Below are 21072 nucleotides of genomic sequence, written 5' to 3' on the forward strand. Positions count from 1 at the left end.
AAGATAAAAAAAAAAATGTGAATTCGAGACCCGAAATGGTGATCACTAGTCCAAAGTAACTCCAGAGTCCAAAAATATTTAGCAATAGCACTTTATTGAACACAAACAACCCTAAGCCACAATACTGAATGACAAGACCAATTGGCTGCAGCAAACATTTTATAAAATAGATTCCGGTTTAATGTCACTAAATTGTTTTTTTTTTTTTATCTTTTAACGTCAGAAAGACAGATGCAGGTTTTTCCAAAACAGTGAATGATCTTTTACATATTTAACATTTCTGTAACAAATTATCATTCACATGTTCACACAAAGGAATAACAAGGCAAAGTGCTTTCAGGATTGCATTGTCGAAAAAACAAAACAGAAAAATGAATGGCTTGAGGTTTAGGTGAGACGGCGGGTGGGTGATGGGGAAGTGGGGCTGGTCCTGTCATGGGAGAAGGCGTGAGTGGGTGGAGGGTTGTGGGTGAATGGTTGGGGAAGGGGGTGGTGGGGGTGGTGGTGGGGGGGGGCTGGTCAGAAAACCTCAAACCTTTCACCTTGTCCTGTACCCCTTGTAGTTAAAACTTGAATGTAAAATGTTGGGGCAGTGCGGAGACGGACGCCTATGTAGCAGAATTTGGTTCAGAGTGGACAGATGGATTCAAAGGCATACGGCTCGAGGGCCTCAAACTCACCCCCGTACACAAGTACAAATCCAACTAACTATCTTCCTTGTGATAACCTGTGATGTAATTCCAACTGCAGGGCAATCGATGGCTGACCCAGAACGAAGCTGTAAACGTTGACATATTGAACACTATTAGAGCTAGGCAGGGAAGTATGTGCATAAGAGGAAAACCAAAGGAATAAATGGTGTTAAAAAATAAAGCCAATGCACGGTTTTTCCATTTTTCTAAAAGATGAGACTCCTCTGACCATTTCGCCACTGTATGTTAAAGGGGGATAGACTATCATCATAATCTGCATCATAACATTGTCTGGCTTCACATTCCAGTGGTATTTTTGTCGTATAAATGCTTCTCATAAATATTTTGTTTTTATCAACGTCAAATAGACATATACACATACAGCACAACCAAGCACACTTTATGTATAACTACCATTGCTTATGATAAATCTGTATTCCCGTACTGTGAATAGACTTTTTTTTTCTTTTCTTTTAAAGTCAGAACAGGTGGCGAAGACAAACAATACTCAAGGCTGCAAAACAAGGAGGTAGGAGAAATGCTACTGAAAAAACAGCAAGTGATGCCAATATGATCGTTCACTTAAATAATCGTGAGATACACCAGGCCTCGCGAGCCATGCTAGTGCCAACCAGTTGCTATTCCAGTCAGTGTTTGAGGAGCGGTTTGTAACAACCGTAACGTTAAGATTTCCACTTCTATTTTGTAAAATGAGGTGGAATATTAATGCGAAGCCTCAAAAAACGGTATTATGCAGCTTTCCTGACAGCTCCCGAGGCTGACTGGGGTAGCAGCTGTGGTGATTTACTAACTGAAGAAATCTTAAGAGGACCATCTGGCCTTTACAAAAAAAAAAATAAAAAAATTTTGAATCGTGTCTTAACCCTATATTCCCAGACTGGTTGTATTTTGAAGTTGGCTAATTTCAACAGAGTAACTTCATTGGTCCTGTTGTCATCACAGGTCTCGAGACCGCGCTGCTGGTGATGGCATTGACTCCTTTACACACAGTAGAATAGTATATTTGCAGATTTCTAAATGAGGTAATCAGCGTTAGGCTAAATAGGGAACCCTGTCATTGACACACATGCCCACTTCATTCACCAGCAAAGCAAAAAGGACCTCCTCAATCAGAGGGACAGGACTGTGGAAAATTAAATCAACTTTGGAATGTTGGGTGGACGAGCCAACTTTTTTTTTTTGTGTTGTTTTTCTAGTTTTTTTCCCATGAAGGTGCACTGTGAAACGTTTTGATTGTAACTCATCACATGCCCTGATTCAGAGTCCTTCCACTCGTGATAAGGGCTCCTTTGTATTTCCCCAGATAAGCCACTCAAAGTAAAAACAGGCAACCCTTTTTCCTACCATCTCTCTTTTTTCTTTCAAATTTTGCAATGAATTAAGGCTGCCTCAGCAGCAGATCAATGCCTGCTTTAAGTCCAGTTGTGAGAGGATTGTTAATAGCTTGTGAGTTGCAATGAGGTGGTGACATCTACAGTGAAGCAGACTAAACATTACAAAAAAAACAAACAAACAAAAAAAAACAACATGAAAGGGACTACCACTACTAAAATGTCACAGAACATGCAGTATACATCCTTTCCTACAGTAGGCTATTCCTAATAGCACATTCAAGGGGGCTCCTAATGGGCAAATTCTGTGATATGGCTCTGCTTTAGAGTAATCAAGCTTGGTGAGAGACTATTTCCATTGTGGGCTCACAGAAGGAGCAAGTCGATAAGGTGCTCCATCAGAAGATTGCTGCCTTATTTCACCTGCACAAATACTTTGTGTCATTCGGTTCAACAGGTTCAACAGTAAACACCGGGAAAGTGTTTGGTTATTTTTTTGTGTGTTTTTTTTGTTTTTTTTTTGTGAACATTTGTTTTCCCTTCGTGTAAATACATCCCCCCCCTCCCACCCCACCCACCCCCCAAGACACATCTTCTGCTGGTGAAAACAAACGGCACTTTCAAGGGGAATGTTTCTCTAAAACCACAATCACAGGACCTCCGAGTAACAAAGTCTGAAAACACATAGGCTATACAGTAGATATAAATCTCATGAGTTTCTTAACTGTACAAACTTTAGGCTACACGCTGAGAAGGGAGGGACACGCAAGAACCCTTAATGCTTAACATTGAAAACAAATATAAGGCATTTCATATTTCCTTTTATCCGCATACATCACTGACAGCAGGTCTAAATATTTTTGAGAAAACGTTTCATTCAAGGAGGAAGAGAGGATGCATATACACACATCTACACATGCAAATGAACGAGTCTGCCGGTTATTAAAACCAGAAGCCCAAACTACAATACCATCAAAGTCCATCCAGAAGAAGAAGAAGAAGAAGAAGAAGAGAGAGAGGAAAAAAAAAATGCACCTACTCAAATCTATCAGTCAACTTGTGCACGGTCCTTTGTCTGAGCAGGCAGCTTTTAAAGTCGGATATTGATCACAGTTTTAAGAATGGAATATCACACACTCCACTATCAAATATCACCTCTCTGAACACAAACAAGAGGACCACTTGAAATCCTTCATTTGCTACAGATGAGTGACTTTTGGTGTTAACAAAAAAGAAGAAGAAGAAGAAAAAAAAAAAAAGGGCATATCAAATAATATTTTCTTCAACCGAGGAAGCAATGATAAACAAAAGGTTATTGCACTTTTTATCTTTTGTCTATTTCAAACGAGGTCAGCTCGACAGAAGATGATTCATGCCTTAATGTCGTAGTAAGACAACAAATGTTACGTCACTTCTATAATATGATCACACTGTTATTAACACTGCACACAGCTACTACTGCCACCTTACTTGTAGTCAGTCTACCCTAAAAAAAAACACAAAACAATCTCCACAATCAATTTGCAACACAGTCACAACAAACAGATTCACTTAAATTCGATGTTGAACGCAGGTACCGCAACAGCTCACAACTTGGTTTGCACTGTGAAGTTACTAATTGCCGATGAAATACCCAAAGAGTTGAGGAGAACAATAAGAATAAGCTCTGATATTCCAGACAATGGTCTTTCTACAGTTAATGTGTTACTGACAATCAAACCTCATGTTTTCTGTACTCAGGAGTCGGATGGTTTTTCCTTACATCTTTGCCAAATTTGGTCTGTAGGCCGGCTCCTTCGCTTCTTATTGTTGGGAGAGCCAACTGAGCCCCGAGGTGCCTTCTTTGGATTTGTGCTTTTGTACTATTGAACCCCATCCATTCAATGTTTGATGTGCCCTAAAATCGCAACAGTAATGTGCAATTTATTCTGCTCCCCGAAGGGAGCACTCGGTTACTAGAAATGCAGTGAAATTCAGATGGATACAGAAGAGTTATTTAGGCTGTTTTTTTTTTCCCGTTTTAAATCAGATCATACAGGATTGAAATGATATTAATAATAATAATGCTGGGAGGGAGTATGAGCCTATCTACTGTCGTCATGTATGTTCAGGGTAATTTCTTTTTCCCATTATAAGGCTTCTGGGAAATACAAATGGAAGACCGTACCTTTCGGTAGTAACAAATAAAAGGCACCATGCCACCACTGTGCTCGATATTACACAGGTCCTATTGGTGGAGGGGGAAATTAATAACCAAGTGTTCAGGCAGGGAACGCGGTCAAACTAGCATTAGTCATACAGTCAAATTGTATTGTTTTGACTTGCAGAGGTATGGTTTTTATAGCTACCTTCATTTCCCACCGTAAATTAGACTGTACCCTTCACTCTAAATGACTTGCACCAGACAACAGACTCATGTTGATTATTAATGAAGAGAAATATGTTGAAACGGAGTAACTATGCTTTTCAGTTCTAAAAAAAAAAAAAAAGGGCTCGTGCATGTTTAGGTTTGACATGCATATGTTGAAAATTCACACACACACACACGCACACACACACACACGCACACGCACTATAAGAGCGAGAGAGAGAGAAATCTACACGACTGGCATCAAGGAGAAACAAGAAGAAATCACAGAGGATCAATGTCAGCATCGTCACACAAAAGATCACTGATGAGGTAAAACTGCAGGTCCAATAAAAAGTACAAGGTGCAGTTGGCTGCCCCTTCGTAAGGTAGGAAACATGAGACATCTGCCGACACTAATCAAACACTCCCGCGTAGATACATCTGATTTAGGCTGGTTGAAGCAGAATTACACTACCCACAACAAGATGGATCACAAGATTTTAACTCTTTGTTAGCATAGCTGTACAAGCGTTTTTCATAAGAACGTCTTTTCTGTCTGAATTTTTTTTTTTTTTACCTTTATTCTTTTTGAGGTACACCACTTTTTATCTCCAGTGTCGTTTGGCTCTGGATAACAGAGAAGCCAAAGTTGATTGTTTACGAGTGAATTCTGAATTCATTCATTCACAGTGGAAAATATGGCGATATCCCAACCTCTCAGGACAATCTCTGCACCGTGGCAACCTTGAGCTATGTGCTACCTCAAATTTATTTGTGTGCTTCTTGACACCCGAAGATGTCGGTAAGACCAAAAAAAAAAAAAAAAAAAAAAAAAACAACGCCAATTTTCTTTTTTTTTTTTTTCCCACAATCCAACCAAGTAGCATAACTCTGCAGGTGATGCAACTTATCAGGTACTGCCAGGTATCATTTTCCTTATCAGCTTTTAAGGCAAAAGGCTCAACAGTGGATCAGAGAGTTGAATTGAAATTTGCCATTTACTTCAAGTAAGAACCGAGACATCCCTTGAGGCAAATCAATTCTATACTGTACTGTATATACCATGCTTTTTTTTATTTTTTTTTTTTGGACATCAAATTGTTTTTTTTTTTTCTCTTCCTGGTAACACATACATTATAAACCATCTGGTTAAACACACAACCTAGGGATTGCATTGCCAATACCAAAGGGCCTAACTATATTCTTCAAAAATGTCCAATTATAAAATAGACTTCTACCAACACCAAATTTTAACAGAATACTTGCATTAAAGTACTAAAAATCCATGCAAATATTTATATTGTTTTCCTTTGACTAGTATAATTGGCGAAAAGACATGCAGCTCCAAACACAAAAACCGTAATAATCCTGCCTACGTCTGAATATGTTACTGACCAAGTAAATATGATTCATGTCTAAAGGCAAATCAAGGTTTCTATGGCACTAAATGGGTGTAGCTTAGGTGCATTTTTGTCAAATATAGGCTATTTACGAGTGTGTGTGTGTGTGTAATCATATCTACTGTAGACCCTTTTGTCCCTCTTGTTTTACTGTACTGTAAGGCAATCTCAATGGAATGGATGAACGTGAATGTTAAATTCGTCTGAACTCTTGTCCTCTGTTTACCTTTTAGGCTACGCTCTACACAAATGTATAGAGAAAGAAAAGTGATATTTCAAAAACAGCAGGCCTATATGCCAACAATAATGCCAAAGGAAAAAAATAATAAAAAATAAAAATCCATATCCAGACCTTCGATGCAGGAAGACAACTACACATACTGTATAATATGTAGAGAATTATTTTACTACATGCTACCTGTAAAATCGTATCTACGCAAGACAAATGAAGAGCAACAGTTTAAAGTCGGGAGAAAGCAAATTTGTCCTGCTCTAAACTGACCCTACATTCATTTCAGTCAGAAAAATTCATGGCTCAGATTTGATGGTCAGACTGTAAACTGCTTGAACATATGCATAAATCCTTTGCTGCTTCACGGAGAGGCTTTTCCCTCCCGTCTCTACACATTTTGGCAAACAGGCCTTATTTGTGACCAAAGATTATGACATCTAACCCGCATTTAAATCTTCCATTGGCATTTATGCTATGAGTTACTGAATTGGCCTAAATGGATGGCAGTGCAATATTTGTGCTGCACACTGTTACACACACGCGCTATTGCTACAATTGGACCTTACATTGCTTTCCGTTTCTGACTCCAGATATATTGTTATATGCTCCATTTGCTTAACCGTTGCTATATCAAAATAGTGATCTAGCTCCATGCACAATCACTCAGTTATCACTGGTACACACAAATAAAAAAAAAAAAAAGCATGTATAAGAATACTGTGATACAACAAAAGGATTCAGTTTCAACCTGTAGAGTTGCAAGGGGCAACGGCTCCTTTTCACTGGTCAGATAAGGACATCACGAGAGAGAGAGAAAAAAAATCTCTGCCTTAACAGGCTGGCCTGACAGCACCTACAGATGGCAGAGAGTGTGTGTAGAGGATTTTGAGGAGCCTGCCTGAGGTGTCTGTAGAATCACTGCACTGACTTTAAGTGACTGAGGCCAGAGTCTGTGTTATTAACAGTAGGCTGGGTAATGTAACCTTGTCACTTTGCCGGGGCGCCCGCCCAGAAATAGATGCCACAAGCGGGCAGTTGACGCTGTCCCGAAGTGTGCGTGATTTTTTTTTTTTTTTTTTTTTCAAATAATGCATTGTTAATAGTACAATTTTGTTGCAGCCTTTTGTCTTTTGCAACCCTACCTTCCTGTATTCAGCAGCAACACACATGCATGTAAACAAAAGTACATACATTACATCTGCTCTATTTTTCACACTTAGAACCTGAATGTACTAAAGTGCGTGCTTGACTATCTAATTAAGTGTCAAGGGATTAGGGTTAAAAAGGAATTAAATTATGGAACATCCCTTCACAAACTGTGGACATAATCATCCTGCGGAGATCTGATTGGATTCATAAATTCTGTCTGCTACTTCAGCACAGATCCTGAGATTACAAAGAAAGTATGTACCTATGCCCAGTCTTAATGTAATATCGGTTCTCGTGAAATTTAGAAATTGATCAAGAGAACAAAAGCTGGGGTTCACCAATTAGTTCCATTTCATTTCAGTCAGTCATGCAGATTGAGTGAAATGCCCATTACACCACTAAAGTCATCGATATCACTGCTCTGAATAGGATTCGTGTCACTTTTCTTGAAAAAAAAACATCGAAGTTAAATACGCCAAAACAAAAGCCATTTTGTGAAGGGCATTTAACGACACAGCCTAGTCTAGGTCCTCATCTCTCATCCAGTCAACTAATGTGTGCAATTGTGCCACTTCATTACCAGTGGATATGAAGTTATCGCGCCAATGAAAACAATCTGACTCAGTGTAATTTAACCACCAGCAGATGGTTTTAAAAAAACAAACAATATAATAGCATAGATATAACATCTAAAAGTCACAAACAGCTCTAGTGGTCCGATACAATCATCTTTAGTATGCTTAGTACCAGAAAATGGGATGAGCAGACAACAAAATAAACACCAAAAAGGACATATTTGGATTTCTGCTATTCCTGAAATCTAAACAACAGGTATTGGCCTCAGCAAAGATCCCTCTCCTTTTCCTCTTAGCCCTATTTGATTCTATCAGGGATATCAACCCCGTGGTCACTGATAACGCCGGGACATAAAGATATGCCAGGCAATTGGTTGTTTAGTTTTTTTTCCCACTAGATACTGTGGTGCAACTGTGGTTTCAATGCCGTTGCTATCAAATGGGTGGAAACGTAATCAGACTTCGGGCTCGCCATACTCTGCCATTAAGCAATCCAACTGAAATGATGTGTTACGGAAGGCATGGGTCAAAAGGCATTTCATGAGATGCCATAAAGGCAATCCAGTGCATTTGTGTTGACACTGACAGTAAAATGCCCGGCACACACAGAGCCATTCGTTTAGTCTTTAGGTAATTTGTCATGAAATTTTTTTTTTTTTAAAACTGAAGAAAACAAAAAATAATAATAAAAGAAAAATCAAACACATTCCAGGGAAACAAAAGCCCTTGTGACAGTGATTGTCTATTCAATAATGCTAAACAAAACAAAAAAGGCCAAAAGAAAATATTGCTTGAAAACTGCCCAATAAAAATAGCAGACAATACTCTGAATCTGTTCAAATTGATCACCACCGAGAAGTTGAGATGTAAGCTATTAGATGCTTAAGACTAGTTCACCAGCTCAGAGAAATACTCCTTTAGTGAGAGCCAACCACAAAAGCTGATGGCCGGTTCAACTTCAGAAACACAAAAGAACAAAAACATCATTAGTGCCTAAAAACCAAAAACTGATTGCTCTCGTTCAATAATCAGGCCATTCGAATTCTGAAATCTTTTTTTTTTTTTTTCTCCGAAAAAACACTGTTAAAGAGATGGGAAATAAATTGAAATGGCTTGTTCATTTATGTGCTCAGATATATGATGCTTTGATGAGGTGTTGTTGGCAGATATTACTAGTAAAGCCTTCATCTAGAAATAAACAAGGCCTCAGTCAGTCACTATCCTACAGTAGTTCTCTAGTCCTACAAAAAGAGAACGTTAGGCCTACGGACCCTGGGTGAAGATGAAGCAGCTGCTAAACGAGTTGACGAGGTATATCGAGATCTATTGTCTTTCTCTATACAGTACAGTTCATCTCAAATAAATAATTTATAGCCATAGTAGTGTTGATCAACTTTGGTCATAACTTATATGCTTAGAAACATTCTAGCTTAACAAACACTTATTTAGCATCTTTAAAAAATGAAGTCGGCATTAAGAACAAATCGATGTTATAAACGCTGACCCGAACATGGCTCTCCTTTGGAAGGAGACATGCTAATGTATTCAGCAGCATTACCAAATTATCTTTAAAATGCCAAACAAATTCTAGGCCGTACATTTAAAGTACGCTATGGAATTAAACATCTTTGTGACCCTTTTCCAAATTTCAGATTGTACTGTAGTACACAAGCATTGCACTCTTAAGCAAAAATTTCGATTTTTCCCTTGTGTGGTTCCTTCATAAAAATCTAAGCTAACGGACAATTAAAAACTAAAAGAAAAAAAAAAAAGAAGAAGAAAAAAAAAAAAAGAGTAAAGATAAACTATCAAAAAACAAAGAAACTCTTTGATCATTCTTTTGGGAAGGCTGTATGTTCCTCTACAAGGTCACCACAACTGATTAAACATGATATGACTTTTATACTGAATGATATGAGGTGAGACAGCTGAGGATACAGACATTTCCATGCTCTTAGATGTTGGTTATATAATCATGTCATTATGGTTTTAAAGGGTTAAATGGTTTCGAGATGGCCAGATTGCTAGTGTTTGCTTTGAATGCTGCACTTCGTCTGAGTGACCTTGTAGAGCAATCTGCCTCTACATATTAAGCACTACTAGGAGATGGAGGAATGGGATCTAATTGCATATTAGGTTTGACTGCACCTCAAGAGAAGACCAAACACTCACGCACGCACAGACACACAAACACATACATACACAGAAAACAGACATGTGGGTGGGTGCTCTCCTGGTCCTCTGGGCCATGTTAAAGGGAGTCGCCCCCTGGTGGTGATGAAGGTGATAGCAGCTGGCTGAGGGGGGGGGGCTCGAGGAGCTCACTCAGACAGACACCCGTCCAGGCCGACCGGTGCACCGTGACGGTCTTTGACGTAGCCGTTGTGGAGGCCGTTGCTGGGCAGCGGGGCGCAGGCGGCGGTGATGCCGCAGTGCTTCAGCAAGTTGAGACCCGGGGATGAGGAGACTGTGGGAGAGGAGCAGGAGCAGGAGGAAGGGTCCCGCTGGGGGAAAGGCTTCATGGTAGAGAGGATCAGAGCCAGGCAGTCAGCCACGTCCTTGTTGGGAGCACAGGCCAGAGCTGGGGTGTGGCCTGACGGACATCAACACGGACACATTCGGTCAAAGGTTTCACTCAGTGATGAACTCGCAGAGAATAATCAACTTCACAGTTTAACTCGGCTCTACAGAGCATTTTAGAGTCTTTACTCTACTTGTTTTGGTTTCATGGCTCGAAACGTCACTCTCAAAACTCATCATTTCCAACACTAAAACCTCTTTGTGCGTTACCTTCTCAGCAACAAAGGGCACACAAAAAGGTGCAAAAAAAACCCCCCCATCGAACCATAATTGAGAACTTGCAGATTATCCATCAAAAGTTTCACATCTGCACATTTTAGTTTTCAAACAAAAATAGAAAATATGGTGTGGTTTGGAAAAAAGGGTTATCCGACAAGATATATGTGATTTGTAGTAAAGAAGCTAACACAAGATAAACTGAGAAAAGAGAAACGTATAGTGCCTCACCTTCCTCATCCACAGCCAGCACTGTGGCTCCTCTACTCAGCAGTGCCTGCACCACCGTAGCCAGGCCATTACGTGCTGCAAGATGGAGGGGCCTGTGGGAGAGCAAGGCAGAGTTTGACAGACAGCTGGCAGACAAACTACTTAACTAATGTGCACACATAGAGAATACCATAAACATTCAATCAAATTTGGCGAAAAAAAGTGGTACGTGGACAAACATGGCCTGTGCAGTTTTTCAAGGTTGTTGGACAAAATAAAATCCCCAGTAAACTTAAGTGAAGCGCTTTTTGCCACCAAATGTTTTTTGGCAGTTTAAAATGTTTACTAAGTTCTCACATTTGCAGAGCACTGTTGGTGGCATTTATGAGAGTGGGACTGTGGATCTCGCCCAGAATCAGCAGGGCACACATCTCATGGGCCTGAAGAACAAAATCAAAAAGACAGTCATAATGATTGATGATTGATCGCTGAGCATTTGAAGAAAACGGAAAATGTTTTTTTCGAACTCATTATTCACTGGTGTTATTTAGTTAAAAATAGTGCTTAGAAAAACTGTACATGCTTCAGTTCTGTCTTATCAGCATTTGCGCTGGCACTCGGCACACCGCGGCAGAGCTTCGACTTTAGTGAGTAACTGATGTGTACCTTGCTGCAGGCCAAATGCAGGGCAGTGTTCCTGTTCTCATCCAGCAGTGTCAGGTCGGCCTTGGCCCGGTGAAGGAGGATGGCTGGACGACACAGAGACACAAAGACATTAATAAGATGTTACTACCGATGTCCCAAACTGACAATTAAAGTCAGCACAACAGACAAAGAGAGTGACAAACAGCCACCTCTTAAAAACCAGAGCGGACTGTTCTGTGGAGTCGGGGCTCCTCAGGTCAGGCAGGCTGGCTCGGTTTCCTCCTTTAAATCCCTCTTAAAAACACACTATTTTAGAACAGAATTTTCTTAAACTGTTTGTTTTCTGTGTTTTAGTTCAATTGTATTTTAACCTAATTTTCTGTATTTATTTTTTAATATTTAACATTGATCAGGTTTTTCTTTCTTTTTTTTTTTCCTTTTTCTTTCGTAAAGCACTCTGTAACTTGTCCTTGAAAAGAATAAACAGACTCACCCACGGTGCCACTGTGTCCCTTGTCAGCAGCTACCATCAGAGCAGAGCGTCCACTTTTGTCCACTGCGTTGATCTCTGCCCCGTGGCGAAGCACCAGCTGAAGTCCTGCGACATCCTCGGCAAATGCAGCAGCATGCAGTGGGGTCCTACAGGCAGACAGAGACGGCCCAACCCATGATTGAGTATTATAATCCCCCTGATTGTAATCACACGGTGTTAAGTTGTATTTTTGGTGTGTCTAGTGTCAGAAACACCCTCCCGCACCTTTCTGACCTCTGATATTGGGTGTCTGTGCTGCACTTTTTCGATCCATCATTTGCACCCACTTCACACCTTGATCAGGCAGAGATGCAGATGTGAGAGACCTGTACTCCCCTTTATAGCCGTCTTATTTAAATTTGTTACTTAATTTTTTTTTTTTTTTTAATACTTTTCTTGTGTACAATCTACTGTAACACTAATAATGTTTCCCTGATTGTCTTCTAAACTATATCGTGTCTTTCCCCTCCGTCACCCTTTCTAAGATGGCAATCTTTTTGTTTGTTTGTCTTTGTTAGGCCGTCGGAAATTTCTGACGCGGTTTGACAGCACATCTTAAGGACTAGTTCTGATCATCCGTCTCTTACAGCTTCACGGGCTGTAGCGGGCTTCACGAAGGCTTTCAAGCGTGCCGGAAACAATACTACCTCTATAACAATGAGAAGTACATCCAGTCTATACCTCCTTATTACCCTATGATCATTATGTTACATGCCTGCTTTCTGAATCAAATTTGACCTCGTACAATATATTTAGCTCTTTTGTTCTGCAGCCTCACCTTCCTTTGGCATCTCTGGTGTTAATCATGTGGACCCCAGCAGATTCCAGCAGCCTCTCTGCAGCACCGCTGTGGCCATTCATCCTACAAACAAGACGAGCGGGTTCATGAAACGATGATTCTTTCTAGAGTGTTGTTGTTGTTTTTCAGTAAAAGCAATTAGTGTTGACACACAGAGACACCGGACAAGAGAATGTTAATACTCACAGAGCACAGTGCAGGGGGGTGAAAGGGTTTCCCTCTTCATGGATAAATGTTTTAAATTCAAGTAAAACCTCCAAACAGTCTTCATGCCCTGCAAACAAACACACTCAGCGTTACACGCGACGACAGATGTTACAGTGATTAATTGCAACATTTAGGTTTGGGGATTAGACGTTTCCAGTCCATCAAACTGAGCAAACCTTTGTAAGCAGCCCAGTGTAATGGGGTGTATTGTTTGTTGTCCAGCAATTTATCTTGCGGGTCCGTTGCCATGGCGGCCTGCACCAGACTGGCCAGGATCTCTGTGTGGCCTCTGGACGCAGCGTAGTGCAGCGGTGTCCTACCCTGGATGTCCCGACATAACGCAGAAGCTTTGTGCTCCAGCAGGGCCGTCACACAGTCGTCGTGGCCCAACACCGCCTGAGCAAAGAGAGTTCAAATTACACAAACTCCACCGACATAAAGCAGCAAACCTGCATTCAGGAAATGAGAAATTCTTTTTTTTTTTTTCACTTCAAACATAGAAATAGTTTTTATTCATATGTATCTGTTATGTATTCTATTGCAGTATTAATAGAACATTTGGGCATGTTTCCCAGACAGGGTTTTTAGTCTATTCCAGAAAACAAACACAAGGCTTTATAGTGAAGTAGGTTTTTACTCCATGTGTGTGATTAAAGATGAGTCATTTAGGTTGTCTATTGAAATCGTAAATTATGCTGTAAATTTTGACCTCCACTGTACTCTGTTATACTTGATCCTCCAATTGTCTTAAGTTTTTGTCGGACAGCTGACGCCCCGAATGCAGCGGTCTTGACCTACCCCTCTGTGCAAGCTGGTGCTGCCCCTCTTGTCCTTAGCATCTGGTGAGGCACCCTTCTCTAACAGGAAGTGGACACAGTCTGTGTGACCTCCCAGAACAGCTAGCATTAGAGGAGTCCTGAAGGAGACGGAGGTAACCATAAAGAAGCATTTTAGCACTGTATGTTCATTGGTCAAATCAGCTTTAGGCATGAAACTGTTTTTCAAAGCTGACTGAACAAACTGAAGTCATCTTTTTAAAAGAAAAAAAAAAAAAAAAAAAAAAAAAAACTTACTGGCCAAATTTGTCTGCCACGTTGATGAGATCCCCCTCCTCCCCGTAATCAATCATCATGCGCAGACAGTCCGAGTGACCATTGGCAGCTGGTATGAAACAAAGTACAAAAAACACAATTAGAAAAGAAAAAAAAAATACACTCAATGACATAAAATTGACTCTATCCAGAGTGATAACAATCCGAAACACTGCTATGCAGTCTCCCAGCTGAGCGCCAGACCTGCAACATGAATAGGAGTCCACATTAGACGGTTGTCATTGAGGAGACAGGAGGCCCCCTGAGCCAGCAGCACCTCCACGCAGCGTGCGAAGCCTTTCTGGGCAGCCAGGTAGAGTACGGAGCGTCCGGCGGCGTCCTGCATGTCCACATAGGCTGCAGTCTCCGTGAGCACACGCAGCGCCTGCCAGTGGCCTTTATCAGCCTGCAGGAGCAGAGATAAGACAGTCACAACTTTGCTTCTAATCAGCCTCGTAATGTCAACTAAATGCAGTGGCGACCTGATGTGCAACACTTACAGCGAGATGCAGTGGGCTGACGGGAATACTGCTCTCTATGTCTCCTAGTGCATTAAAGGACATCTCCAGGAGCTAGAAGTAAAGCGCAACAGTCAGTTTCAAGCAGAACAACCCCATTAACTAATCCTTGATATGTAGCGTGTGATATTTGTGAACAGAAAACTCACCAGCTCCAGGTTCTGTTTGTTGCCGTGGTAAGCTGCATAGTGAACAGCGCTGTAACCCTTTGAGTTGACCATCGATGGATCAGCGCCATTGTCCAAAAGATGCTCCAAGCAGCTGTTAAAAAAAACAGAAACCAGAAAAACATGTCATTCTGTGATGTTTTGTAATAACTGTTCACAACAAACCTTACTCATGTTGGTCAAATAAAGTTAAGACTAGAGAAAGAAAACTCACAAGTACGACTCCTTCGCCTCGTCCTCATCATTCTGATGGTTCCCAGAAAAATGACGATCAACTCTGAAAGAACCCAGAAACGACCTGTTTCAATTACCTTTCCTGAGTGTTTTATCTTCTTGATTATGTTGTTCAGACTGCTTTCTAAGAACTCTAAAGGAGAAGAAACTGTTCAGTGCTTGAAGTGAATGAGTAATGAGAGAGAGATAAGGTCAGGAGAGGGCTTTGTTTTTGTATTTCAAACACCACCATTTATTTGACAGTTTCTACCAATCAATCAGTCCTCTGAATCAACAGTTGTTGTTTATTTTGGACAGAATTTGTTGGCTTGTGTTGAATTTGCCGTTTCAGAGAGAACAAAACGAGAGAGAGAGAAACAAGTTTCCAACCTGCTGAAGGCTTGGGAGGCGGCAGAGTAGTGCAGGGGAGTACAGCCTGTCTGGTCAGGCTCGTTGACCTCAGCGCCAGCGCTCACCAGGGTCACAGTGCACTGGTACCTCCCATTAGCAGCTGCATAGTGCAACGGTGTCCTGCAGGGAGCATGAAGTCACTTTCCATTCTTGCTTGTGTTATGGGATGAAAAACACAGACAACTGAAGGAGAACTCACCTTCCCATTATGTCCCTCTTATTCAAATCGGTACCGCTACTTAAGAGCAAGTTCAGACATTCAACATTTCTGCGGAGACAGAAAATCATGAGGAAAACATTTCGTCAGAGGACCATTTATGGTCCTTTTGACATTCCGGTGCTGAAAGAGATCGTGCGTCTTACCCTCCAGAGGCAGCAGCGTGTAGACAGGTCCTCCCAAAGTTGTCAGGGGTGTTTATGTCAAACCCAGCCGATAGTACGTGCTCTTTACTCATAGATGAAACTATACTATACAGCTGACCTGCCGGGGGAGGGGAGAAGAGATGGCGACGTCAAAGTGAACATAAACACAGACATGGAAGATTAAGTTAATTAGGAGCTACGAAGGATCTAAAAGTTGGCACTTTGTGTATCAGCTGATAAATTTAAAGGCTTCATCAGGAATGTGATGACTGAGGCAAGTGTTTGTTTTATTGAAGAGGTTGCTGTTTTATTGTGGATCTCGTATATTACGTTGTGTACGCCGCATTTTAATTGCATGTGACTTTGTACGACTGCTATCTTGGCCAGGTCTCCCTTGTAAAAGAGATTTTTATCGCAATGGGACTTCCTGGTAAAATAAAAGTTAAAAAAAGAAAAAAGAATTTGAGTGCACATACAGTATTTATGGAACAAACCTGAGGAGAGTAACTTGCGACAACAGTCTGAAAACCCGTACAGCACAGCTAAGTGCAAAGGGAACATTCCGTGGATCCCACGTCTGAAAACACAAAAACAAACTAAATGTTAGCAACCGAAGGGGCAAAATTACAAAAGCAACTCCGCCTGAACTCAACAATCTTTCAGCATGACACGTATACTTTAAGGCATCTTTACTGTGGTTCAACACCCTCATATTACAACTATTTCATACTATTATATCAGTTAGCCCCACTGAGAGCTTCTCTCCTACCTGGCCGTGTCTGCTCCGTTGGTCATCAGAGTGCTGATCAGCAGTTCATGGCCGTACTTAGCAGCAACGTGGAGAGGAGTATTGCCATACTTATCCACGCAATCGATTTCCCCACCTGATAGAAAGCAGGGAATAGGGAGCGAAACAAAGACCCATTAGGAGGCGAGAAAGCGGATTCACCAACACGTTCTCGGTGAGACGGTGGAGTCAATCGTTACCGTTTTGGATGAGGATCTGAGAGCGTGTGAAGCGTCCGTGAATGGCTGCCATGTGCAGGGGGCTCTTCCCTTCTTTGCTCTGCAGAGGGCAACAAACAAAATATGAAGTCATATTATCTTAACACTATCTAGACATCATTACTATGGCACTGATTGGGCCTAAACAAATCTAAAGCTATGATGCACATATTCAGGGGTTTTTAAAGATAGCAGCAGCTAACACGTAGTTTCCTCTCTGCTCTTAATTCAAATTAAACATTTAAAGTGACAGGTCTCTTTCCACTGACTCCATTTTCACAACAATGCCGCCTCCACTGCCTCTAACTTTCTGACCAATGTTAATTCTCACAGTATCATTTTTAAAGTCCTTTAAGATATACATAGAGGAAGGATCAATAGCATATTAATCCTTCCATTAATTGGGATTCCTCATGCATTCCCTTTTTACACACAACAATATTGTCATTTCTGCAAGCATAACAACTGTAAATTCACCACAGGAATACAGTGCGTATAATTCTCCATATCCACTGCACTATGTTAAATTAAAACCAAATACACACATACACTTCTCTAAATTTGTTCTCTAAAACTGACCATAACAATAAAATTCACCTTTTTATTAAAGCCTAACCAAACAAAATGAATCGCACTGCATCTGTACTTTTAGCAATAGTAAAGAATAATTAACGCTTAATTATCGTAAAATTTTCCTAAATATTAGTAAGAGGAAAAAATTAAAATAAAACCATAAATAAAAGCACAGAAATAACATCTCATTTCATACCTGCTGGTTGACATCTGCCCCATTGTTGACCAGCAACTCCAGACAGAGGGCGCCGTTGGTGGAGACGGCGGCCAGGTGCAGAGGCGTGTAGCCACACTTGTTGGGCTGGTTCACATTAGCTCCGTGGTTCACCAGCTCCGTAGCCACAGCCTCCTGCCCCATGTAGCAAGCCACATGGAGCGCAGTGTTTCCGAAGCCGTTGGGCTCGTCAATCTGACCGTAAAACACAAACATAACGTCAGGCGGTACCAACTGGCTCCTGAAAGTGTCGTCCGATACGATTTCAGACGACCGTGATGATAGACTTTTCGATAAACGCTTGTTATGGTTAATATAACTGACAACAGGGAAGATGAATTTGGCGAGTCTTAAAGTGAGACCTGTTTGAAATAATGAATACATACATCATCACTCACCTCTGTCCCCATCCTCAGCAGGTACTTTACAATTTCGAGGTGACCACTTGCAGCAGCAGCGTGGAGAGGTGTGTAGCCCTGCTTATCCTTGCAGCTTTTGTCGGCACTGCGGGACACCAGCAACTTCACAACCTCCGCGTGTCCTGTCAGAAACACAGAACGGGAGAAAACATGTCAGTATTATTTCTGGCATGAATTCGACTTTATTCGACGGATACAAAAACAATAAACACATATAAGAGAGATTAGAGAGAAGTAAATGAGACTGTGATGACTGTGAATTTTAACCCTCGGGAACCCTGGCAGGTTTGATGGGCATGTTTTCTTTAAAACAAAATGCCAAAATTACACCATCATTACAGCCAGAAACTGCAACTGAATTATTGCCAGATTCAAAATTTCCAATGGTCCTTAAACTAATCGTGTCCGCCAAACACTTCTAAAAAAAAAAAAAAAAATTAACAAAATCGAAGATTAAAATGGTCATAAAAATCTAAATTCGATATGTCTCATTTAAAATTTTGCCAAAAATGCACAATCCACATAAGGTTAAAAAAAATGATGTGGCGGTAAATGGGAAGACTTGAATGACTTGGCCGAGGCTACCAGTCACATGACAAAAACTCTGAACGGCAGGGACAGGACGGAGAGCAGATGTGAATTTGTAGAGGTTGTAAAAATGTAAATAATTCAGTATTTATACCATGTGGAGATATTCAGAGGGTTAACAGCTAGCTGACAATGAAAACATGTGGAGTGCAGCATTGGCAAGGAAGTGAAATCTGCGAACCCAAGTAAGCAGCACAATGGATGGGCTGTCTCTCCTTCTTATCGATGGCACTCAGGTTGGCTCCTTTGTTCAGCAGCAGCTTCACCATCTGTAAGACAAATGGAATAAATAAAAAAAAAAATTATAGATTGACCTCTCTTGGCGTCTGGTTTAATTACGACAATCCATAAAAAGGTTCACCTCTACAGATTAAATTAAACAAAGCCTCACCTCCTGGAACCCACTCTGAGCTGCATGGTGCAGGGCTGTTCTGCCAGTGCGATCGGCCATGTTCAGGTTGCTCAGCTGGGTCAGCAGGGCCTCTGCGCAGCGCGTGGCTCGGTTGGCAGCGGCCACGTGCAGCGGTGTCTGCCAGAACTTGTCTCGTGCGTTTGCCTCGGCTCCGCGCCTCAGCAGCAGACCCACTGCCCTCTGGGGATAAGCAAAACAACCACCAGGGCTTAAAAGTGTGCATCGTATCTGTGGCTTTCTGCATTTCCCTTCCGTCGGGGCAATAGTTTTTGGATGCATGCGCGTAAATGAGTGCAGTAATCGCCGTGGGTGAATGCATAATAGAATTACAAGATTTGGTCATCTGACCGAGAATTAATTAAGGCTCTTTGAAAAAGGGGGCAAAACGAGTTTATTCCTTACTTCATTCCTGGAAGCAGCTGCCCTGTGCAACGGGGTCAACCATATATGGTCTTTAGCATTTACACTGGCACCTGAAAGACACACACACACAACATCATTTTAAAAAGGGGGTCACAGACGTCGCAGGTATAAAAAAAAAAAAAAAAAAAAAAATGCAATTCAGTGAAGCAAAAATAAGGAGCATGTCTGCTGGGATGATGACAAACGGGTGAATGTGCAGCTCGTTGCCAGGTGTCAGGTGCAGCTCACTCACCTGATTCAATGAGGACGTCCATTATATGGACATCACCCAAACAGGCAGCAGCATGAAGTGGCGTACGGCGCTCTTGGTCCTGTCGAGCAGCCCAGAGAAAGATTTTGAGTTTTGTTTTTTTTTAACGTTTTAACATCACACATCATTCCCGATCTGCAACCATTTAACACGGAAAGTGCTTGCAAACGTACCAGTGCATTGACATCCTCCTTTTTGTGCAATAATAGTTGAACTTCTTCGGCGTTACGATTGAAGATGGCCTGGACCAGAGGAGGCTGCAACACAGAAACACCGGTTAAATGAATATAACGCTGCATGAAATCACGTTAGCGTTGATCCGCACCGACGAACCGGATGAGACCATCGCACATCGTATGGACGCATCCGAGCTGCTCAAATCCGCGCCGACGCCATTATCTATTCCGCGAGATCGATAAATACACCGCCGTGGCGTTCAATATTACATTTAACGCTTCATTGTCGGTAACTGGATGCGATTCTCGCGCTCCTCCAGGAGATACCCCGAGCCTTGGCCGAGGCCTGCAGGCCCCGCTCCAACAACTTACGTCAGCTAACCAAAACGGGCTCTCGCTCGAGCTAAAGTCTGCTCGCGGAGCTGGCAACCGGACCCCAGCAGGGCCCCGGACCGGAGCACCGACGCGATCGCCTCGCAAATACCGAGCGGCATCGCTGTTCACGACGGAATTGCGCAATTAACGACGCGGATATCTGCTTCGGTAAACGCGCGCCGCCGATAAGCTGAGCATGAAAACAAGTACGTTGCGCACAAGGAGCAGGTCTCCGTCCCAGCAATTAGACTGCGCCACGGCACAAACACGGAGCGCTTTTCTTTCAGCGTTACCTGGTCTGCAATGTTGAGTACTCCCATCTCCCAAACTCAGCCAGGACGGAGCTCCTTCATGAGGATAAAACTCGGAGGTATATTGCGGCGCGCTGCTGTTCCCACTTCTCTCAGACTGCACCCATAGCGGATTTTGCAAACAGAAATGCGGTCTTGATCTGTCACTGTTGTTGTCTGTATCCAGTGTCTGGTCTGACGAGACTGGCTACGACGGTGCGGGTCCGCCTAGAGGCGTGGCGGGCCGTTGTCACCTCCCCTGGGTGAAATGGCGGCACCGTGTGGCAGAAAACCGCAACTCGCTGTAAAATTGACCTTATATAAAATGTAGAAAAATACAGAATATAAATAAAAACGAACAACAAAACTACAAACTTGAACTCTGTCTGGCTAATCTAATGGGGGGGGGGGGGAACCATGGATCTACAAACAAAATATATCCTGGCCTTTTCTTCAGATTTTTTTTGTTTTTTTTGTACATATTACCTAAAGAGGTACATTTAAATATAATAATTTCAAGATTTGATTTAAACAATAAAAAAAAAATCAATGAATAAATAGACCAGGAGGATTTCTCTAGGCAGACTCTGCAAAGCTTGGCAAATCAGCTTAACAGGACTACTTTACCTGGTGTTACTATTTATA

The 21072-nt window shown here is 41.8% G+C and overlaps 1 protein-coding gene across 2 annotated transcripts; it reads right to left on the reverse strand.

Moving 5' to 3' along the window:
• Positions 1 to 75: 75 nt before the first annotated feature.
• On the reverse strand, positions 76 to 20632 carry ankrd52a (ankyrin repeat domain 52a). 2 transcript variants are annotated; one of them, XM_069140780.1, is made up of 29 exons: positions 20431 to 20632; positions 19760 to 19843; positions 19569 to 19647; positions 19316 to 19386; positions 18893 to 19093; positions 18683 to 18770; positions 17893 to 18035; positions 17477 to 17689; positions 16690 to 16768; positions 16472 to 16586; positions 16197 to 16279; positions 15703 to 15820; positions 15539 to 15607; positions 15319 to 15459; positions 14930 to 14992; positions 14698 to 14809; positions 14531 to 14602; positions 14235 to 14436; positions 14013 to 14100; positions 13738 to 13855; positions 13116 to 13335; positions 12919 to 13006; positions 12712 to 12795; positions 12159 to 12227; positions 11895 to 12040; positions 11423 to 11505; positions 11114 to 11196; positions 10778 to 10869; positions 76 to 10343 (listed from the first exon to the last, which is right to left on the reverse strand). In XM_069140780.1, the coding sequence occupies exons 1-29, from the start codon at positions 20455 to 20457 to the stop codon at positions 10072 to 10074; spliced, it is 3303 nt and encodes a 1100-aa protein (XP_068996881.1). In that variant the 5' UTR covers positions 20458 to 20632; the 3' UTR covers positions 76 to 10071. The 2 variants fall into 2 exon arrangements, with proteins under 2 accessions (XP_068996881.1, XP_068996882.1); XM_069140781.1 differs by lacking the exon at positions 12159 to 12227.
• Positions 20633 to 21072: the final 440 nt, after the last annotated feature.

The sequence above is a fragment of the Embiotoca jacksoni genome, unplaced genomic scaffold, assembly GCF_022577435.1.
Source record: "Embiotoca jacksoni isolate LCO1_2020_lvr unplaced genomic scaffold, fEmbJac1.0.p SCAF_9, whole genome shotgun sequence".
NCBI classification, from domain to species: Eukaryota; Metazoa; Chordata; class Actinopteri; family Embiotocidae; genus Embiotoca; species Embiotoca jacksoni.